Raw genomic sequence first — 23,942 nt, forward strand, 5'->3', positions numbered from 1 at the left:
GGACAGATGCCAAAAAAAGAAAAATACAACTATACCTCAGCAGATTACATTCAAATTTCAGAAAATCAAAGATAAAGAAAATTTCTTAAAAGAAGCCAGAATTTTTCTCATAAATACCCTAGCTTCGGGCTGGGGATGTGGCTCAAGCGGTAGCGCGCTCGCTTGGCATGCGTGCGGCCCGGGTTCGATCCTCAGCACCACAAAGAAAGATGTTGTGTCCGCCGAGAACTAAAAAATAAATATTAAAATACTCTCTCACTCTCTCTCTCTCTCTCTCTCTCTCTCTCCCCCTCTCCCTCTCCCTCTCTCTTTAAAAAAAAAAAAAGCCAGAAGGGAGGAAAAAAAAAAAAAACTTACCTACAAAGGAATGATGAACTACATATGACTTCCCTCAAGGAGGGAGGGCCAACCTAGAACTCCATATCCTATGGAATTATCCTTTAAAAGTGAAAGCAAAATAAATATCTTCTCAGACAAATAAAAATTGAGGGAGTCTTTTACCAGTAGATCTGTCTCTAAAACCTGCTCAAAGTTCTTCGGAGAGAAGAAAAATGATTTAGGCCAGAAACTCAGACTTACATAAATAAAGGAAAAACAGTGGAGATGGAATAAGTAAAATTAAAATAAACACTTTGATTTTTCTTATTATTCTAAAAGAGAACAGTTTGTATAAAATAATAGCAACAGAATATTGAATTATATATGGTTTTGTGTGTGTGGGGGGGTGGTCTGTGTATATATGCATGCTTATGTAAGCTTATGAATAAATAAAATGAATGACAGCAATAACATAAAGGACAAGAGGAAGAAATCAGATATATTAGTCAGATTGGGCTGTGATAACAAAATACTACTGCCTGATAGCTTAAACAACAGAAATTTATTTTCTCCCAGTTGTGGAAGCTAGAAGTCCAAGATCAAGGTGCCAGTATCTATTAAGTGCTCTCTTTTTGGCTTACAGATGGCCACCATCTCACTCTGTCCTCAGAGGGCAAGGCAGGACAAAAACACAAGCTCTCTAGTATCTCTTCTTACAAGGGCACTAATCCCCATCATGAGGGTCCCACCCTCATAACCTCATCTAAACCAAGTGATCTCCTAAAGACCTCATGTTCCAATACCAACCCAGTGGGGGTTAGAGCTTCAACACATGAATGGGGAGAGGGCATAATTCTGTCCATAGCATTGCCTGGCCCCCAAAATTCATGTCCTCTCACATGCAGAATACATTCCCAACAGTCCCAAAAGTCTTAACTCACTGCAGCCCCAGGTCTAAATTCCAAAATTTTACCTAACCACCACCCAAATCAGATTATAAATGGGACTATCATTCTGAGGGAAGATTCCTTTCCGGACTCATTATCTTAATTAACAATGTCACTCTCTGCATTACAAGAAGTCACCTGAGCAATACTGCAAGTCAAAAAGGCTAAGGCAGAAGGATCACATGTTCAAGACCAGTCTGGGCAACTTAGCAACACCCTATCTCAAAATAAAAAATAAAAAGAACTGGGGACCCAACATGGCGGCCGGCGAGGAAGCAGCACTTTCAGTATCTCCACATTAACGGGATCAGAAAGACCCATTAATACACCTAGATTCTACCTACTGAGGAACTTCTAGCAAAATTCCGCTGAAAGGAGACCTGCCGGGAATTAGTAAGTTTATTAGAGGTGACAGTTTGTCCCAGACGAGTGAATCTTGGCCACGTGGTGCAGAGGTCCAGTCCCGCTGCCCGCTGCCGCCAAACGGCCGCCAGCGCCGCCTGCCCGGCTCTGCAAACAGCCCCCGGCGGCCGGGCCTGGCACGGCGAGAAGGGTCCCCGCCCGCACGTCAAACAGCCCCCCGCCCGCCCAGCTCAGGAGGCGACGTGAAGGGAATCTAACCAAGCCTTTATGAAATAGTGAACTGGGCTGCGTACGGGGGTTGCTGAAGTGCTGAGCCTGGTGCTCAGAGTAGCGGCTTTAATCGAGACTTTGCGCAGCTTGTTAGAGCTCCTTTCACCATTAGTCTGTAGTGGACCACCCGGCCAAGCAGCAGAAAAAACAAAGAGATTGAAAAAGAGACACTTGGCTCCCGGACGCTTTCCTGATCAGAGCCGCGGGCGCTTTGCGCCCATCTGCTTCCTCTTTCACTTCGCTCCCGGCAGAGAAGCTGAATGGGTAATCAGCAGTGGATTGTAAGTACCTGAGGCAAAGAAAGCTCAGTACACCCCGCCCATTTTTTGTTTTTTTTTTTTTTTGAATATTGTCTATACTGGGAGAGTTAGTGGATTGAAATTGTTGGCTGGGCTGGGGTTTCAGGGCCGAAAATCCACTCCGCGGGAGCCGCCATTTGCTTTTGGCATGCTGTCTTGATGGCCCTGTCTACACGGTCCAGCTGCCGCATCTAGAGACTGGAACTGGGCTGCGTGCCGAGCCCTGTCCTCCGAAGGCTGGACCACGGCCTCAAGCGCCTCGGTCGCCTGTTCCCTGCTGCACCTTGGGGCAGAGCCTGCTCTGGGGTCATTCGGCATCCCCCTGCGAGGGGACCCGTGCTCCGGAGGAGGGGGTTGGAGAGCCGCAGCGGCAGCCGCTTGGGCCCCGGGAGCTAGGCACCGGGCCAAGGAGCAGCGGAGGCCACGGCGGCGCTGCTAAGGTCGCGGACAAGCGCGGCGCCCAAGAGCGCGGCCCAGAGTTGGAGGCGACGGCAGCAGGGTTTCAGTTCTAGAAAACTGGACTGGAAACAGAAGCAGCAGTTTGTATAACCCCAAGATCTTGCTTATGCCAGGAAACTGTAAGGGTAACATGAATATCATTGAGGAGGTCTAACATGGCAGCAGGCGTGGAGAGATCAAGTCTCTGACCTCTTCAACTGCGCGGGCATAGGGAGCTGTAAATTATCTAAAGCCTATTTGCTCAGGATCACTAGGCAATGCTGAGCTGACGTGGAGCTAGGGCGTACACTTTGGGCCCCTCAGAAAACACACACTGAGCACGTATCTGCTGCGTTTAAGCCCCGGATCGCCTGCTTCTCGTGCCTCAGCACTAACGACCCCGCTGAAATAACTAGTCGGCCCACCTGATCTCACAGAGGTAAAAAAAAAAAAAAAACTGAGCACCATAGCCAGACTCAGGGAATCAGGAGTGACGTGGGACTAGCGGCGCAGAATTCCCGGGTATCACTCCCACCAGGGCTGACAACAGAGGTCCCTTGCACCAGCTACCAGGGGAGTTGCTACCTGAGGGCAAACAAATTCGCTGGGGGTCCTCAGCCCCAAGCCCTACAAACTTAGGGTCCGAGGGAGGCAAACAGAAAGGATGTGCCCAGGCATCCATGAAAACAGGGCTCCCAGGAGCAGCAGACCCAGCGTGTAGCCAGTAATGTGGTAAACGTCACAGGCGAGTGGGGCCTGGTTTGAGGAACCACAAGAGAAGGACCTAGGCACTCAGGACTGGAGACCCGCACAGTCTGGGAAGAAGAGCTTAGGCACAGTGATTGGTTCCCACCTATCAAGAGGAGAAGCCTGGCCCAGTGGGCATAGCTCCACCTACTGGAAGAGAAGTTAATCGAGCTCAATGACTGCATTTATTATTATTTTTTTTAATGATTATTATTAGTATTTTTTTTATTCTCACTTTTTGTAGTTGACGTTGTTGCTGTTCTTTAACTTTCTTATTAATGGTTTCAATTTTTTTTAATTATTTTTATTCTATTATTATTACTATTATTTTTTAAACTTCTATTTCCATTTTTTATTACCACTATAATTTTTTTCATTTGTTTTAAATTTTTATTTTTTCGTTTTTTCTCTTTCTTCTCACTTTTTTCTCTTTTGCCTTTTCATTTCTTTTCAACTTTCTTACTCCCCCTTTCTTGAATTCCACCTGACTACACTCACTCTCTTTAGTGACTTCTTCCCTTCCCTTCTAATACCTCTCCTCCCAAGCATCAAATAAATTTATAAGAGTAAACAGTAACTCAGCAGTCAAACAGAACAAGAAGTATCATGAGCATAAAAAAGCAAGGAAGAAAAGGAGTACAAACAATGAAAGACAGCCTAAATATTCAGGAGGACCTGGAGTCATCAGAAAAATGGCCATATAAAGAACTCAAGGAACACCTTAGACAGATGGAAAGGAACCTTAAAGATCACATTGAAAATGAATTACATAAACAGAAAAAAGAAGAAGTTAAGCATCTTTATCAGAGGATAGAGATTATAAAAAAAAAATCAAACAATAATTCTAGAAATGAAGGAAACGGTAAACCAAATTAAAAACTCAATCGAGAGTATCACTAACCGAGTGGAGCAAGTAGAAGCCAGAACATCAGATAATGAAGACAAAATATATCATCTTGAAAAGAGTCTAGCCAACTCAGACAGACTGGTAAAAAATCACGAGAAAAACATCCAAGAGATTTGGGATAACTTAAAAAAACCAAACTTGCGAGTCATCGGGATAGAGGAAGGCACAGAGATTCATGCCAAGGGAATGAGTAACCTGCTGAAGGAAATAATTACAGAAAACTTTCCAGAAATAAAAAAGGAAACAGATATACAAATTGTAGATGCATACAGGACACCAAGCACACAAAATCACAGTAGACCAACGCCAAGACACATTGTTATGAAGCTATCCAATATACAGAGCAAAGAGAAAATATTAAAACCTACAAGAGAAAAGAGGCAGATTACATTTAGGGGTAAACCAATAAGGCTGACAACGGATTTTTCATCACAAACGCTGAAAGCGATAGATCCTGGAACAACGTATTTCAAACACTGAAAGAAAATGGATGCCAACCAAGAATTCTGTATCCAGCAAAATTAAGCTTCAGATACGACAACGAAATAAAAATCTTTCATGATAAACAAAAGCTAAAAGAATTTGTAGCCAGAAAACCAGCATTGCAAAGCGTCTTGAGCAAAACTCTACACGAGGAAGAAATGGAAAACAATAACCAAAAACATCAGCGGGAAGTGTCTCGGTAAAGACAGAGGATGGGGGGAAAGCTAATCATGGAGAAACAAACTAAATTAGGAAAAAAAAAAAGAGATAAATAATCAAACATGGCAGGAAGTACAAACCATATATCAATAGTAACTCTAAACGTTAATGGCTTAAACTCTCCAATAAAGCGACATAGGCTGGTAACATGGATTAAAAAAACAAATCCAACAATATGCTGCCTCCAGGAGACACATCTGATTGGAAAAGACATACACAGGCTCAAGGTAAAAGGTTAGGAAAAAATATACCAAGCACACGGTCCTCGTAAGCAAGCAGGTGTGGCCATTCTCATATCGAATAAAATCGACTTCAACACTAAGTTAATCAAAAGGGATAAAGAAGGTCATTATATACTGTTAAAAGGAACCATTCACCAACAAGACATAACAATTATCAATATTTATGCACCAAATAATGGCGCTGCGACGTTCATAAAACAAACTCTCCTCAAGTACAAGAATCAAATAGACCACAACACAATAATCATGGGTGACTTCAACACACCTCTCTCACCATTGGACAGATCCTCCAAACAAAAATTGAATAAAGAAACTATTGACCTCAATATCACAATCAATAACCTAGACTTAACTGACATATATAGAATATATCAACCATCATCAAGTGGATATACTTTTTTCTCAGCAGCACATGGAACCTTCTCAAAAATAGATCATATATTATGCCATAGGGCAACCCTCAGTAAATATAAAGGGGTTGAGATAATACCATGCACTTTATCAGATCATAATGGAATGAAACTGGAAATCAATGATAAAAGAAGGAAGGAAAAATCCTACATCACATGGACAATGAACAATACGTTACTGAATGATCAATGGGTTACAGAAGACATAAAGGAGGAAATCAAAAAATTCTTAGAGATAAATGAAAATACAGACACAACATATCGGAATCTATGGGACACAATGAAAGCAGTTTTAAGAGGGAAATTCATCGCCTGGAGGTCATTCCTCAAAAAAAGGAAAAGCCAACAAATAAATGAGCTCACACTTCATCTCAAAGCCCTAGAAAAGGAAGAGCAAAACAATAGCAAATGTAGCATAAGGCAAGAACTAATTAAAATCAGAGCAGAAATCAATGAAATTGAAACAAAAGAAACTACTGAAAAAATTAACAAAACAAAAAGTTGGTTCTTTGAAAAAATAAATAAGATCGACAGACCCCTAGCCATACTAACGAAGAGAAGAAGAGAGAGAACTCAAATTACTAACATACGGGATGAAAAAGGCAATATCACAACAGACACTTCAGAAATACAGAAAACAATTAGAAATTATTTTGAAAACCTATATTCCAATAAAATAGAAGAAAGTGAAGACATCGATAAATTCCTTAAGTCATATGATTTGCCCAGACTGAGTCAGGAGGAAACTCACAACTTAAATAGACCAATATCAATAGATGAAATAGAAGAAGCAATCAAAAAACTTCCAACCAAGAAAAGCCCAGGACCGGATGGGTATACAGCGGAGTTTTACAAAACCTTTAAAGAAGAATTAATACCAATACTTTTCAAGTTATTTCAGGAAATAGAAAAAGAGGGAGCTCTTCCAAATTCATTCTATGAGGCCAACATCACCCTGATTCCGAAACCAGACAAAGACACCTCAAAGAAAGAAAACTACAGACCAATATCTCTAATGAACCTAGATGCAAAAATCCTCAATAAAATTCTGGCGAATCGAATACAAAAACACATCAAAAAAATTGTGCACCATGATCAAGTAGGATTCATCCCTGGGATGCAAGGATGGTTCACTATACGGAAATCAATAAATGTTATTCACCACATCAATAGGCTTAAAGATAAGAACCATATGATCATCTCGATAGACGCAGAAAAAGCATTTGACAAAGTACAGCATCCCTTTATGTTCAAAACATTAGAAAAAATAGGGATAACAGGAACTTACCTCGACATTGTAAAAGCTATCTATGCCAAGCCTCAGGCTAGCATCATTCTGAATGAAGAAAAATTGAAGGCATTCCCTCTAAAATCTGGAACAAGACAGGGATGCCCCCTATCACCACTTCTATTCAATATAGTTCTCGAAACACTGGCCAGAGCAATTAGACAGACGAAAGAAATTAAAGGCATAAAAATAGGAAAAGAAGAACTTAAATTATCACTATTTGCGGATGACATGATTCTATACCTAGAAGACCCAAAAGGGTCTACAAAAAAACTACTAGAACTAATAAATGAATTCAGCAAAGTGGCAGGATATAAAATCAACACGCATAAATCAAAGGCATTTCTGTATATCAGCGACAAAACTTCTGAAACGGAAATGAGGAAAAACACTCCATTCACAATATCCTCAAAAAAAATAAAATACTTGGGAATCAACCTAACAAAAGAGGTGAAAGACCTATACAATGAAAACTACAGAACCCTAAAGAAAGAAATAGAAGAGGATCTTAGAAGATGGAAAAATATACCCTGTTCATGGATAGGCAGAACTAACATCATCAAAATGGCGATATTACCAAAAGTTCTCTATAGGTTCAATGCAATGCCAATCAAAATCCCAATGGCATTTCTTGTAGAAATAGATAAAGCAATCATGAAATTCATATGGAAAAATAAAAGACCCAGAATAGCAAAAACAATTCTAAGCAAGAAGTGTGAATCAGGTGGTATAGCGATACCAGATTTCAAACTATATTACAGAGCAATAGTAATAAAAACAGCATGGTACTGGTACCAGAACAGGCGGGTGGACCAATGGTACAGAATAGAGGACACAGAGACTAAACCACAAAGCTACAACTATCTTATATTTGATAAAGGAGCTAAAAACATGCAATGGAGAAAGGATAGCATCTTCAACAAATGGTGTTGGGAAAACTGGAAATCCATATGCAACAAAATGAAACTGAATCCCCTCCTCTCGCCATGCACAAAAGTCAACTCAAAGTGGATAAAGAAGCTAGATATCAAATCAGAGACTCTCCGTCTGATAGAAGAAAAAGTTGGCTCCGATCTACAGATTGTGGGGACGGGCTCAAAATTCCTTAATAGGACACCCATAGCACAAGAGTTAATAACAAGAATCAACAAATGGGACTTTCTTAAACTGAAAAGTTTTTTCTCAGCAAGAGAAACAATAAGAGAGGTAAATAGGGAGCCTACATCCTGGGAACAAATTTTTACTCCTCACACTTCAGATAGAGCCCTAATATCCAGAGTATACAGAGAACTCAAAAAATTAGACAATAAGAGAACAAACAACCCAATCAACAAATGGGCCAAAGACATGAACAAACACTTCACAGAGGAGGACATACAATCAATCAACAAGTACATGAAAAAATGCTCACCATCTCTAGCAGTCAAGGAAATGCAAATCAAAACCACCCTAAGATACCACCTCACCCCAGTAAGATTGGCAGCCATGATGAAGTCAAAAAACAACAAGTGCTGGCGAGGATGTGGGGAAAAGGGTACTCTTGTACACTTCTGGTGGGACTGCAAACGGGTGCGGCCTATTTGGAAAGCAGTATGGAGATTCCTGGGAAAGCTGGGAACGGAACCACCATTTGACCCAGCTATTGCCCTACTCGGACTATTTCCTGAAGACCTTAAAAGAGCACACTACAGGGATACTGCCACATCGATGTTCATAGCAGCACAATTCACAATTGCTAGACTGTGGAATCAACCCAGATGCCCTTCAATAGATGAATGGATAAAAAAATGTGGCATTTATACACCATGGAGTATTACGCAGCACTAAAAAATGACAAAATCACGGAATTTGCAGGGAAATGGATGGCACTAGAGGAGATTATGCTTAGTGAAGCTAGCCAATTCCTAAAAAACAAATACCAAATGTCTTCTTTGATATAATGAGAGCAACTAAGAACAGAACAGGGAGGATGAGCAGGAAGAAAAGATTAGCATTAAACAGAGACATGAGGCGGGAGGGAAAGGGAGAAAAAAAAGGGAAATCACATGGAAATGGAGGGAGACCCTCATTGTTATACAAAATTACATATAAGAGTTTACGAGGGGAATGGGATAACAAACATGGAGGGAAATGAATTACAGTAGATGGGGTAGAGAGAGAAGATGGGAGGGGAGGGGAGGGGGGATAGTAGAGGATAGGAAAGGTAGCAGAATACAACAGTCACTAATATGGCAGTATGTAAAAATGTGATGTGTAACCGATGTGATTCTACAATCTGTATTTGGGGTAAAAATGGGAGTTCATAACCCAATTGATTCTAATCTATGAAATATGATTTGTCATGAGCTTTGTAATGTTGTGAACATCCAATAAAAATAAATAAATAAATAAATAAATAAAAAGAACTGGGGATGTATCTCACTGGTAGAGCCTAGGTTCAATCCCCAGTACTGGGGGGAAAATATCCTGCCTAGTGCAATAGCACATATCTGTAATCACAGCTACTCAGGAGGTAGAAGCAGGAGGATTATAAGTTGCTTAGTGAGATCCTATCATAAAATAAAAAGAGCTAGGGGTGTAGCTCAGTGGTAGAGCATTTGCCAGACATGCTCAAGGTCAGGAGTTCCAACTCCAGTACTATGAAAAAGAAAGAAAGGGAAAAAAAGAATTCCTAAACCACCTGCTGCTCAGTTAGTCACCTATGGATACTGTTGTTGGTTTTAATGTAGTTTCCCGACTCCATACCCAATTATATTGATTCAATAGATTTGGGTCAGTAATAAATCTAGCTGGGCATATGCCTACAATCCTAGAAACTCAAGGGGGCTGAGACAAGAGGATCATCAAGTTTGAGGCCAACTTGGGCAACTTAGCAAGACCCTGTTTCAAAATATAAAAATAAATAAGGAAAGTAGAAACAAACAAACAGAGGGAGGGAGGGAGGGAGGGAAGGAGGGAGAGAAGAAAAGAAAAGAAAGAAAAGAGGGGCTGGGGATGTGGCTCAAGCAGTAGTGCTCGCCTGGCATGCGTGCAGCCCAGGTTCGATCCTCAGCACCACACATCAACGAAGATGTTGTGTCCGCCGAGAACTAAAAAATAAATATTAAAAAATTCTCTCTCTCTCTCTCTCTCTCTCTCTCTCTCTCTCTCTCTCTCTCTCCTCTCTCACTCTCTCTTTAAAAAAAAAAAAAAAAGAAAGAAAAGAAAGGCTGAGGGTGTAACTCAGCAATAGCGCACCCCCTGGGTTCAATCCCAGGTATTGCAAAAATAAATAAATAATAAATACTGAAATGTTTAAGGAGTACCAATAAATGACTAGTAGTTAGGATCACTAATTATAGTTAATCCAGGATAATACCAAATCAACAGATCTGGCTCCAACTACCAAAACTTTGAGGACTTTTGTATCATTAAAAAAAAAAAAAAAAACTAAAGGAGGGAGAGTGTCTCTGTGGTAAGACACTTGCCTTGGATGTACATGCCCCTAGTTTCTATCCCAGCACCCAAAAAAAAAATTATACATTCACAGGAAAAAAATTGATGTATATATTGTTTTTAATTCTGGTATGGAATTTAAAAGACAAAAGCATTTTTAAAAGCTATAAAAATATAATAATGGATACACAAGAAGAAATACATAATTTGTAACATCATTAACAAAGTATGAGAGGAAGAAGTAAAAGAATAGAGGTTTCTTTTGTTTTGTTTTTGTGGTACTGGGGATTAAATCCAGGAGCACTTTACTACTGAATCACATCCCCAACCCTTTTTACTTTTCATTTTATTTTTATTTTTTTTTTTAAGAGAGAGTGAGAGAGGAGAGAGAGAGAGAGAGAGAATTTTTAATATTTATTTTTTTTTTAGTTCTCAGCGGACACAACATCTTTGTTGGTATGTGGTGCTGAGGATCGAACACAGGCCGCACGCATACCAGGCGAGCGCGCTACCGCTTGAGCCACATCCCCAGCCCTACTTTTCATTTTAAAACGGTGTCTCACTAATTGCCTAGGCTGGCCTCAAGCTTGCCTCAGTATCCTGAGTTGCTGAGATTATGGGTGTACCCTACCATACCAGGCCAAGAGTAGAGGTTTTAAAAAATAAAAATATAGAAGAAAACAGAATAGAGATTTTGTTTGAGATATAAGTTAACTTGTTGTTAACTGTTGGGAGTCTCCCTGAGAACTCCCTGGGCCTTTCAAACATGGCGGCAGGCAAATTGCCAGTGGGTGGCTAGAACTCCCTGGGCCTTTCAGATAAGGAGCCCCTAATGCAACATGGTGGTGGGCAAGTTGCCAGTGGGCAGATAACAAGTTGTTTTGAAAACCTTCTAATTGGCCCTCCTCATGGACAGTTCATGCCCCCATGAATCTTATGCAGGGCGGACATGCATGCACAGTACACCTACACAGGTCAGTGACCTGACCTTTACTATGATTGGCACCGGGAGCTTCCTGGTTTAAGATAACTGACTCTCACTTTCTATATAAACTAGCACCAGCTTGCAGTAAAGTGCTTCATCTTTGTCACTTCTATTTGTGTGTGTGCATTTTAATCTCCGATGACAAACCTTGGCCTTTCATTAACAGCTTTAAAAAGACTGTTTAAAATGTAAATCAGATATTTTACAAAGAAAATACCTACAGAGATTCACAAAAGAAAACAAGAAAGGAATCAAAGCACATCACTATTTAAAGAAAAAAAATGATGAAATATAAAGATAGCAAGAGAGGAAAAGAGGGATAAAAAAATTACAAGACAGAAACAAAGAGCAAAACAGCAATAAGTCCATTAATTGCAGTAATTATATATTTACGGACTAAACTCTCCAATAAAAGACAGAGAACGATTAAATGTATTAAAAAAAAAAACCTGTATGCTATCTGTAGGAGACATGCTTTAAAGACACACACAGACTGAAAGTAAAAGGATAGACAAAGACATTTTATGTATATAGGAACCAAAAGAGAAGAAGGATAGCCAGACTATAAGTCAAAAACTATCAGAATTTAAAGATTTAAGAGTCAAATTCACCATGAAAATATGACCATTATAAACATACATGCACTCAACATGAAAGCAGCCACATAAAGCCAGGTACAGTGCGTACAGTCTCAAAAACTGAGCCAGAAGGATTGCTTGAACCCATTAATTCAGACAGACAGCTTGGAAAACAGAGCGAAAGACCTGGCTCTTATAAAAAACAAACAATGTGAGGCTTGGTGGAATATGCCTATAATCCCAGGGCCCAGGAGACTGAGGCAGAAGGATCTTAAACTCAAAGCCAGCTTCAGCAACTTGACAAGGCCCTAATCAAATTAGTGAATAAAAAATTATTCACTAATTTGTGAATGTGGCTCAGTGGTTAAGTGCTCCTGGGATCAATTGACAGTACCAAAAAAAAAAAAAAAAAAAAAAAAAAAAGACAACCAACCAAATATATGAAGCAAACAATGACAGAACTAAATGGAGAACCGGACAGCAGCATAATAATAGTAATATTTTGAACAACATGATATACTAAGTGCATCTAACAGAAGGTACAGAACATTCCATCCAACAATTGCAGAACATAGAATCTTCTCAAGCACACTTGGAACATTCTCTAGGATAGATCATGTATTAGGTCAAAAACCAAGTCTTGGGCTGGGCTTCTGGCTTAGCAGTAGAGTGCTCGCCTAGCACGTTCGATTCTCAGCACCACATAAAAATAAATAAATAAAAATAAAGGTATTGTGTCCAACTACAATTTTAAAAAAGAATAAAACCTTAAAAAAAAAGTCTTAACAAATTTTAAAAGACTGAAATCATACCAAGTATCTTTTCCAACTATACTGGAATGAAAATAAAAATTGTGGAAGGAAAACTGGAAAATTATAAATATGTAGAAATTGACTAATGTGGGGGACAAATGGAAGTACATGTTTGTAACCATCTTACGCTCTTCAGTCTTCCACTATTCAGGTAGCATAGTATTGTTTAAAGAGTGACTGTAATAAAGATGCATACTTTAAACAACCACTAAAAACAAGTAAGTAGAATTAATAATTGTGGGAAAATGTTAATACTAAAATAAAACAATTTTTTTTAAAGGCAGGAAGAGAGGAAAGACTAGATAGACAAACTGAAAACAAAAAGGAAAAGTAGTACATTTAAACCCAGGCTCATTAATAATTACATTAATTTTCTGCAATGGTAGAGATATTCTACGTCCACACTGGCCACTACAGTTACTACTACCCACATGTAGCTATTGGATAATGGAAATGTGGCTAGTGCGACTAAGGTAATAATTTTATTCAATAAATTTTCATTAACATGTAAATAGCTCCCTGTATCAAGCCAACAGTTACCACATTAAACAATGCAGGTATAAATATTCCAAGTAAAAATAGGTATCATCAGACTGGATTAAAGGGCAAAACACAAACAACACTATCTACAAAATATTCAAATTAAATATAAAAACAGTAGTTTAAAGGACAGAAAAGATAAACCAAAGAAAGACTCATCTTAAAAAGTTGAAGTATCTATGTTAGTATTTTAAAAGTATACTTCAGAATAAAGAATGCTACGAGAGCTAAAGATGAATATTTAATAACATGTAGTCAACTCATCAAGAAGATAAAACAGGGGCGCGGAGAGCGGGTGGCCAAGGCTTGGCGGGTGGGAGGGTCCCTCCTGGAGGGTTTGTGGAGTGAGCCGGGCGCACAGGGGCGGTTGTTTCTGTCCCCTCCGGCTCTCTGTCTTGAGGAAGAGCGGGGTGGGTGCGAGGGAATGGAGGACCGAGGGTAATTGTCCCGGAGTGTTCTGGGTGCTCGGAGGCCCTCGTAGAAGAAGTGACCCAGGAGTCGCCGAGCTCGGGAAGCTTGGGGGTGTGGAGAAGAGAAGCCGGTCCTCAACCAACGCCCGGCGCTGGGCGGTTCCGATGCTAGGCTGCAGAAATGCTCTTGTGTGGTGGGGTGCGGGTGGTCTTTTTCCTCGGCCCGGCCCGTCGTCATGCACGCGAGGAGGTGAAAGGGGTGCGGCCTCCGGGCACCTCTTCAGCTCCCTAGTGACCTTCCCTGTAGGGGTGCCCTGAAATCCTGTAGGAATAGGAGACGCTGGCAGAGCCTTGCGTTCAGGACAGCAATGATGACACTGAAGATGTTTCATTGTTTGATGCAGAAGAAGAGACAACTAATAGACCAAGAAAATCCAAAATCCGACATCCAGTGGCATCATTTTTCCATTTGTTCTTCCGAGTCAGTGCCATTATAGTCTATCTTCTCTGTGAATTGCTCAGCAGCAGCTTTATTGCCTGTATGGTGACAATTATCTTGTTGTCATGTGACTTTTGGGCAGTGAAGAATGTCACAGGTAGACTGATAGTAGGCCTTCGGTGGTGGAATCTTATTGATGAGGATGGAAAGAGTCATTGGGTGTTTGAGTCCAGGAAGGCATCTCCTCAGGAGAATAAAACTGTTTCAGAAGCTGAATCAAGAATCTTTTGGTTAGGACTAATTGCCTGTCCAATACTGTGGGTGATATTTGCCTTTAGTGCTCTCTTCTCCTTCAGAGTAAAATGGTTGGCTGTGGTTATCATGGGTGTGGTACTACAGGGTGCCAACCTATATGGTTACATCAGGTGCAAAGTGGGCAGCCTGAAGAATTTAACCAGCATGGCTACCTCTTATCTCGGAAAGCAGTTTTTAAAACAAAACACCGGAAATGAACAGACTTCTTGAATAGAGAGAAAATTATGTTTTCTGTGATATTGGGGAATGGCCGAAGAGATTCTTGATTATGAACTGTTTAGAGCTCAGTCTAGTTGCAAAGAGGAGCATTGTTTTTTGTTTTGTTTTGTTTTGTTTTCACTTACAAAGTTACTATGAGAACTGTTTTTTTTTTTTAAACAAAGTTTTTATTTTTATTTTTTCTAGTAGTTGAGGCTGGGAAGTATGATATCATTAAGAACATTGTCAGAATTTATTTTATGGTGTACATATGTATGCATATAGTAAAGTATCCATATATCCCAAATTAATGTGTTAGTTAACATATGTTACAGAGATATTTGCATTTTGATCCATAGAAAATAGAATGTTCTTAGTCAAAGGTATGTGTATTTACATACTATTTCTGTAGTTTATTTTCAGAAATAAGTTGATTCCATGATTAAGAGTAAACACTTGGCTTGTGTATGAGTTAAAAATTAGAAAAAATTGTTAATTTTAAATATATACTTCATGTTGAAATTGTTTACCTTAGACATGCACAAGTGAAAACCAAATTCAGGCTGGTAGTGTTAGTTTCTAAAATTTATTTAGTTTCTAAAATTTATTTTTTTACTTAAGGCCTAAATAATAAAAGGAATCTTTATAGTTTATGTTTAAGGGATACCCAAGGGATTGCTGCTGTTCTATTTATTTCATGGAAAGGATAGTCAGATTTTATTTTGGAACTTCCTGGAAACTCTTCAGTGGTCTCTGGACTAATAAAATCTTTTAGTACTAAATGAATGTTGTTCTTATGTCATAGTAAGAATAATCATTTAAATACTTGGTATAATAAATGCCTAAAGACATTATATGAATCTATTTTTTCTTGCTATAATGGGGATATTGTAAACCATACATTTGTATTAATAATATTTCTTAAACAAGGCAATATATTTAACTGTAAACTAAACCAATTCTACAAATTATTGTAGGCAGTTGTAAATTTTGTTGTAGGTACTAGAAACTTTGGAGTCTTTTAATCAGCAGATTATGTTGTGAATGTATTTGTACATTGTTAAAATATTTTTAAAGATGTTTTGTTTTAGTTGAATAAATGTGTGTTGGAGTGATAGCTTGGAAGGTGCACAACTTTATATTTGTATAAAACTATTGTTTACAAAGCAAAAAAAAAAAAAGAAGATAAAACAATCATAAATGTGTATGTACCTAACAAATGCACTTCAAAATACATAAAGCAAAACATGAGAGAAGTAAAAAGAAGTAAAAGGGAATGAATCCACAATTACTGTTGGAGTTTTCAACACCCCTCTCTTCCTACAGTTAAGAGAATCAAAAGAGAACAATTTAAAGATCACTATCAACCAACCTGACCTAACTGACATACATAGAATACTTTCCAATAACAGCAGCACAGACATCCTTTTCAAATATACATGAAACGCCAGCCACCAAGAGCACTTGATGGACCCTTCTGTTCTACTGTCTATGTCATCATAGTGCCAATACCAGAAAGAACTAGTTTTGCCAACCATGGTAACAAAGGCCTATAATTTAGTGACTTGGGAGGCTGAGATAGGCAAAATTGGCACTTGCCTGTCTCAGCCTCCAAAGTCACTGAAATTATAGAACCTGCCTCAAAATAAAAATTAAAAAGAGCTGAGGATGTGGCTCAGTTGGTAAAGTGACCCTGGATTCAATTCCCAGTACCACAAAATTAAACAAACAAATGTCAAAAGTGAATTTAGCACAATCACATAACAAGAGAGCAATATAAAAAATTGTTTCTGTTCAAACTCTATACAGTGAAAACTAAATAAAATTGCTAAGAAAACTGAAAAGCTAAAAGACGAAGAAATATACCATATTCATACATTGAAGATTCAATATTGTTAAAATGGCAATTCTCCCAAATAGATCTTTAGAGTTAGTGCTATCTGAATGAACATTCCAGCAGGCTTTTTTGTAGAAATTAACAATCTGATTCTAAAATGTATATGAAGATGCTTTTCAAATGCAAATATCCTAAAAGCCTAAACACAGAGTCAAAGCAGACTTACAATGCGTGATTCCAAGACTTACTACAAAGCCACAGTAACTAAGACTGTGGAACTGGCACAAGGATGACATAGACAATGGAACAGAAGGGTCCAAAAACAGACCCACACATGGTTTAACTGGCACCACATTAAATGAATGGTAAGAATGTTATCTGATGATAGAAATGTTTGCTATCTTAAATTACAGTCATTATACGCTGCATGTACATTTGTCAAAACTTATTGTCAATTGTACATTTTAATGTGAACTTTTAATGTGAACTTAAAATGTACATATGATTTGTACATTATACCTAAATAGAAATAAGGTTAAAGTATAGTTAGAAATGAGCTCCCCATATTTATCTTGGTTATTAATGTGAATTTGGTCTTGAAGGAAAATAACATTTTTAAGGACTCATTATTCTCATAAGCATCGTTTTAAGAATTAATCATCAGACTTTTACATCTGAAGAAATATTGGCCAACTGCAAACTCACCCACTTAGTGGGGCTTCAAGAGTCAATATGAAGTATATCTCTAAGCCCATGTGGCTACCACTGTCATCTTTTTATTATGGTTTCTCTACAGGATGTTTTCCACTGAAGTTACTTCCCACTAAAACCATTGTTTTAAGCCTAACTTGACTGATTTTTAACTTTCCAAGACAAATCAACTTGAAAATAGAGGACAAGAAAGACCATAAACCTAAATAGTCCAGAAGATGGATGTCCAATTCCTAACTACCTCCTGTGTACTAAGTACCTCAAGCTTAGATTTGTTACATAAAAGTGCTTGGTGCAGGGGTGTGTAGTTTAGTGGAAGAGTATTTGCCTAGCATGGGCAAGGCCCTGGCTTCAATTCCCAGCATTAAAAAAACAAAACAATGGGGCTGGGGATGTGGCTCAAGCAGTAGCGCGCTCGCCTGGCATGCGTGCGGCCCGGGTTCGATCCTCAGCACCACATACAAAGATGTCGTGTCTGCCAATAACTAAAAAATAAATAAATAAATAAATAAATAAAAATTTATAAATAAATAAATAAAACAGAAAAATAAAATCAAAATAAAAATGCCTATGTACTAAGCATTTCATATAATTCATAAAGACAAGGACAAATAAATTTTAATAAATAACTACCTTTTTTTCTTTTTTAATTTGTTCTTAGATATACATGACAGTATATTTTGACATATTATATATATATATATATATATATATGGAGTATAACTTATTCTAATTAGAATCCCAATCTTGTGGTTGTACACAATGTAGAGTTTCACTGGTGGTGTTTTCATGTATGAACATAGGAAAGTTGGGTCTAACTCATTCTATTAGCTTTCCTGTTCCCAACCTCCCTTCCTTCCCTTTATCCCCCTTTGTCTAAGCCACTGAATTTCTATTCTTCCCTCCATATCCCCTTATTGTGTGTCAGCATCCGTATATCAGAGAGAACATTCAGCTTTTGGTTTTTTGGAATTGGCTTTTTTCACTTAGAATAGTCTCCACATTTATTTACCAGCAACTGCCATAATTCCATTCCATTTTTATGGCTAACTTATATTCCATTGTGTATACGTACCACATTCTATCTATTCATCTATTGAAGGGCACCTAGGTTGGTTCTATAGCTTAGCTATTGTGAATTGAGCTGCTATAAACAATTGATATGCCTGCATCACTGTAGTATATTGATTTTAAGTCCTCTTGACTATATACCAAGGAGTGGGATAACTAGGACAAATGGTGGTTGGATTCCAAGTTTTCTGAGGATTCTTCATACTGCTTTCCAGAATGGTTGCACTAATTTGCAGTCCCACCAGCAATGTATGAATGTATCTTTTTCTCTTGCCAACATTTATAAATAACAATCTTTCCAGCATTGCAGAGCAGATAAGTGATAAGTCTATAATATTTTTCAGTGGTATAATTCTCTCTTAGTGGGCAAATTCAGACAGTCCTCCAACTTATGATGGTTTAAATCACAATTTTTTTACTTTACCATAATGCAAAATTGGTATGCACTAACTAAAAGACATACTTTGTATTCTAGTTTTTTTCCCAGGCTACCAATATGCAGTATAATACTTTCTCACAATGCTGGGTGGCAGGAGAGAGCCACTGCTACCAGACAGCCTCGAAATTACAAGGGTAAACAGGCAAAACTCTCCTGTGTGCAGCATTGCTATGATGTTAGTAGATTAGATGTGTTCAAGCATCTTCAACTTACAAAACTTTTCAATTCATGATGGTTTTACTAGGATTAATGCCATCATAAGTTAAGAAGCATCTGTATTCTTATTGTTATAGATTTTAAAATGTTAAAATTCTATCTCAAGCATGTAATCCCAGTGGCTGGGGAGGCTGAGGCAGAAGGATTGCAAGTTCAAAGCCATCCTCAGCAAAAGTGAGGTGCTAAGCAGCTCATGAGACCCTATCTCTACATAAAATACAAAAAAAAAAAAAAAAAAATAGGGCTAGGATGAAACTCAGTGGCCAAGTGCCCCTGAGTTTAATCCCTGGTACCAAAATATTCTATAACAAAAATATTCTATCTCAAGTACTACTTGGATGAAACATTATTCTGTTAAAAACAAAAGTTCTGAGATAGGCATGGTAATGCATGCCTGTAGTCCCAGCTACTAGGAAGGGTGAGGTAGGGGAATCACTTGGGTCCCTAAGTCTGAGATCAGCCTGGGCAACATAGCGAGATTCCAACTCAATAAATAAAATTTTAAAAATAAAAATTCTTAAGTCTAACATCTAAAAATGCTTGACAAATAAAAGAACCACATATTGTAACCAAAATCTTTATTGGCATAAATACTATAAAACACAAAAATATCCAAGAGGAAAGTGGTAGAAAATTCAGGAACACTGTAAAAACTTTCATATTCAAGAGGAAAGTAGTGGAAAAGACTTTCTTAAAATCTCAGGACACCAGAGTTAAAAGTGAGAAATAAGTATATGTGCATATCATCAGCACTGAACTAACACTACTTTTAATAACTCACAGAATCAAAACATACTTACAGTTATGTGAACACTGAGGAATAATCATTGCAATGTTAAAATATTCAAAGCAAATTCCACATCGCAGTAAATCATCTATTCTCTGAAAGACAAAAACACATATATTCACATCAGAAAGACATAGAAATTGATCATCACAGAACTTTTTCTCTGCCCCCCCACAAAAACAATTCCATAATACTTCTTTTTCAAATATACATATTCAGAAGCTAACTCCAGATAAACTGCAAGGAATCTTACAAATAGAGAACCCTACCCCCACCACTATTGTTACACATTCAAATCTCAGGTTATCCAAATTGCTTTGGACAGACACTAGTGACACTGCACAGATTCCTGTGTCATGCTCATCCCTTTACAAAAGGGCTACTGTGTTCCTGCTCTACTACCTGTGTTTCCAGTTCTTACAACAAGCCTCCACCTCTTTAGACCCCATCCCCTGGCCTATGTGACTGTTGGGCAAAAGGTTCCATGAGCCACAGTCATCATACAGCTAAGAGCCAAATCAGAGGCTTTTAAAGGCAAATATTAGAAAATATCTAGTTAAAACCCTTACTTTGCAAATGAGAAAACTGTACCAAAGCTGGCTCACAATGCTGGACATGAATCAAGATAGGATTAAAATTCCTGTCTTTCTACTAGTAGTTTAGTGCTTTATGCATGGTACAACACAGTAGAGACAAATGAAGAAGCCCTGGAAATAGATAGGATCAGTGATAGCAGAAGGAGATGAAGAAGCAGACAATTTGGAATGTTAGATACAAAGGTGTCAACTTGGAATGCAATCTAAACAGAAAAGGATCTATTCTTGAAACCTAAAATTGTTTAAGCCATTTAAGTAAGGTACAGAGAGTATACATAGTTGCACCTTCTTAAAAAGAGAAGGGTGAAGGGTTTGGGATGCAGCTCATTGGCAGAACACTTGTCTAGTATGTGCAAGGACCCAGGTTTGATCTTCAGCACCAAAAAAATGGGGGGAAGGTATTAAGAATGTCTTCTATTTTATCATATATATTTTAAAACTTCTGAAAAGATACACAAGAAAGCAATAAATGTTTCGTAGGAATCAGGGATCAAGAAACAGAACAAATGAGGGGCAGAACAAATGAGAGGCATGGTGGGAGAGACACTTACTTTTCATTTTTTTTATGTATTTTTTTGAACCCTATGAATCTATCATGTAACTTAAGAACAAACAAAAAGGACTAATGTCATTACTAGTCCATATAAAATATTATGTAGCCATTAAAAACATGATTTCAGGTGCTGGGGATGTGGCTCAAGCGGTAGTGAGCACACCTGGCATGCGCAGGGGCGCTGGGTTAGGTTCTCAGCACCACATAAAAATAAAATAAAGATGTTGTGTCCACCGAAAACTAAAAAATAAATATTAAAAAATTCTCTCTCAAAAAAATGATTTCAAAGAATAGTTAATGCCACAAGAAAATTTCCCCATTTTAATGGACACCTTTTTTTTTTAAGTCAGAAAACGAAATCTACAAAAATAACACAAAATAAGAGCGACTCTAGAGTTTAACCCTAACAACAGTAACCTTGCACAAGTATCTCAGTTTTCAAAACAAAGCCCGCCAGACACAGTGAGGCACACCTGTAATCCCTATGACTTGGGAAGCTGAGGCAGGAGGATGGCAGGTTGGAGGCCAGCCTCAGCAACTAAGCAAGGCCCTAAGCAACTTAGTGAGACCCTGTCTTAAAATAAAAATTTAAAAGGGCTGTGGGATGTGACCCAGTGGTAAACCCCCTCGGGGTTCAATCTCCAGTACTATTTAAAAGGAGGTGAGGGCGCTGGGGTGGTGGCTTAGTGGTAGAGCGCTCACCTAGCACGGGCGACAGGCACTGGATTCCATTCTCAGGACCACATAAAAAACAAATAAATAAAATAAAGGCATTTTGTGTCCATCTACAACTAAAAAAAAAAAAAAAATTAAAAAGGGCGGGGTGGATAAGAGAAACTGTTAGGGAGGAGTTAGGCCACAGTGTGACTGGACTAACTAGACTGGACTTGCCCCTAATCAGAATAAAAGTGAAAGATTCTGTACAACTGAGCACCCGCCTTCTACACGGTGGTTACAACGTAATTAGAAGCCGGATGTGGCGGCGCAAGCCTCTAATCCTAGCAACTCCGGAGACTGAGGCAGGAACACATGACGTTCAAGGCCAGTCCGAGAGAAACTTAGTGCGACTCGGCCTCAAAATAAAATATAAAAATTTAAAAAAAAGGACCAGAAAGGATGGGGCTCAGTGGTAGAGCGCCCCTGGGTTCAGTCCCCAGCGCCACAAAAATAAAAAAATAAATATTATTTGACGTACTGTCCACCCAAAATCATGCCCGAGGTCGCTGTTTATAATATAGTGCTTGGCACACAGGCAATTCCCTGAAAGGAGTAGCTGTCACTGTCGGTGTCACCACTTAGTGACTGTTTTTCTCCATGACACTGAATGTGGTGACAGAAACGCAATGTGCCCCCCGGTTCCTTAAAACGACCAGCCTCGGTTCACCCTCAACGGCCGAAGCTTGCCCTCGTCACCGCTCAGCGGAGAAAACAGGCCGAAAGCCCAGCGTCAGGCTAGAAGCCGAGGAGCGCCGGGTACCCTGGCCCAGCCGGCAGTTCGCGCGGAGTCTTTTCTCCCACAAGGCGGGGCTGTCCTCCCACCGACAGACGAGGCCCCCCACGTCCCCGAAAAACTCACCTTCATCACTGCCAGGCCAGGGGGCCACTGAGGCTCAGCCAAGGTTTCCATGATCTCTCCTCAGGATGCCGGGGGCCCGCCTCCCACTGGCCTCCCGCGCTAGATTACTACTCGAAATTCCCCGCGCTACTGAGCTACGTCAGCAATTCGCGACGCGCCTGAGGCAAACGCGGAACCTGCCGGGAGTTGTAGTTATGGGTGGAGCGCTGCCGAAGGTTCCGGCGTGGCGCATGCGCCAGACTTCTGGTCCTCGTCTTCCCGCGCAGTTGCGTGGTTAAAAATCTCAGCGCCTGTTGAATATCAGAAAAAGACAGCCAGGAAACAGACCAAGGGCAGGTCTGTCAGATAGTTCAAAATGTAAGCCGATGCTTCCTCCTTCGCGTCGCCTTCCGTGATGGCTGTAATAATCTGTCCTACTCTGAGCAAGACAGTTTTTAGATCTATTATTTCATCTCACCCATGTCACAACTCAGGAAGGGAGGTATATTTGTCAGTTTGCACAAGAGGAAGCCCCTGCCTAAAACAGTGAATGTGAAAAGACCCCCACACCCTCAAATCCCCCGTCCAAAAGAACTAGCGTCACACTGGCTGCAGAAGCAAGAGGCAAGTTTATTAATACACAGGCACCTGCGGGTGCACAGCAAAACCTCAGCCGAGGCTTTGGTGAACTGGCACACCGGGCTTTGGGGTACAGATCTTTTATAGGGAAAAAGGAGTTGTTTCCCGCCTAGCACAGTAACAGGTGTCTCATTGGTCCCTTTGAATCCAACCTACAGGTCACTTAAAGGGTAAACTTGTTTTTCACTATGATAAACTTGTTTTTCACTATAGGTTCCCGAAAAACTCATCAATCTCACAGGTTTACATTGTGTTTCCTCCCTGTTCCCGCTTATGATCCCAGTTTGCTCAAGCATGTCCTGTGATGTGGTCAGGGTGCCCTTTCTAACAGGTCATGTGGTGAGCTCACCTGTTTACTGCATACTTTCTACTTTTTATAATCGGGCCTTAGGTTATGGGGCTGGGGTCTTTCAAATGGATCTGTCTCAAGACACACAGTGGCGTTGAGGAGACCCAAATAGGCCTGTGGGCTATATGGGCTTTAAACGGGAGCTCTTGCTTTAACTTTATTTATTTATTTATTTGGTAGTCATGGTGGTGCTATTGAGTGGAACCGACGGCCTCGTGTATACACGCACTCTACCCCTGGCTATATCCCTGAGCCCTGAAATTAGAATCTTAATTTAAAATTATTCCTTTTCTTCAGAGAGAACCACTGTTAGTATTGTACATAGCTACCAAATATTTCCTATGTAGACTAACAAAGATTCTTTGCATGAAGAAACTTTATTCAGACTCTTGAACTGATAACCTCTGCTTATTGGTGACAAGTCCTGCTTCCCCACATGTTGAAGTTTGAACATTAGAGAAGCACGCAGGTGCAAGCATATGGGAAGCAGGGTTTATTTAAAAGGGGGTAACATAAATTTCTCCCGCAAGGAAGAAGGGGGTCATA

General features: G+C 39.5%; 2 protein-coding genes across 2 annotated transcripts in view; one reads left to right on the forward strand and one right to left on the reverse strand.

Annotated features, from left to right (window-relative positions):
* RAD18 (RAD18 E3 ubiquitin protein ligase) overlaps positions 1-22,550 on the reverse strand; it is a 123,902-nt gene extending 101,352 nt beyond the window's left edge. The window contains exons 1-2 of the mRNA XM_081276278.1: positions 22,430-22,550; positions 19,718-19,799 (exon numbers count right to left, since the gene is read on the reverse strand). Coding sequence (XP_081132404.1) covers positions 19,718-19,799; positions 22,430-22,480 — 133 coding nt within the window. The 5' untranslated portion in view covers positions 22,481-22,550. The remainder of the gene's footprint in view (positions 1-19,717; positions 19,800-22,429) is intronic.
* On the forward strand, positions 13,907-15,050 carry LOC308638646 (Golgi apparatus membrane protein TVP23 homolog B-like). The gene has a single exon (XM_081276279.1). It carries the CDS (start codon positions 14,233-14,235, stop codon positions 14,653-14,655), a length of 423 nt encoding a protein of 140 aa, XP_081132405.1. The 5' UTR covers positions 13,907-14,232; the 3' UTR covers positions 14,656-15,050.
* Positions 22,551-23,942: the final 1,392 nt, after the last annotated feature.

The sequence above is a fragment of the Spermophilus citellus genome (genome assembly GCF_964194105.1).
Source record: "Spermophilus citellus genome assembly, chromosome: 19".
NCBI classification, from domain to species: domain Eukaryota; kingdom Metazoa; phylum Chordata; class Mammalia; order Rodentia; family Sciuridae; genus Spermophilus; species Spermophilus citellus.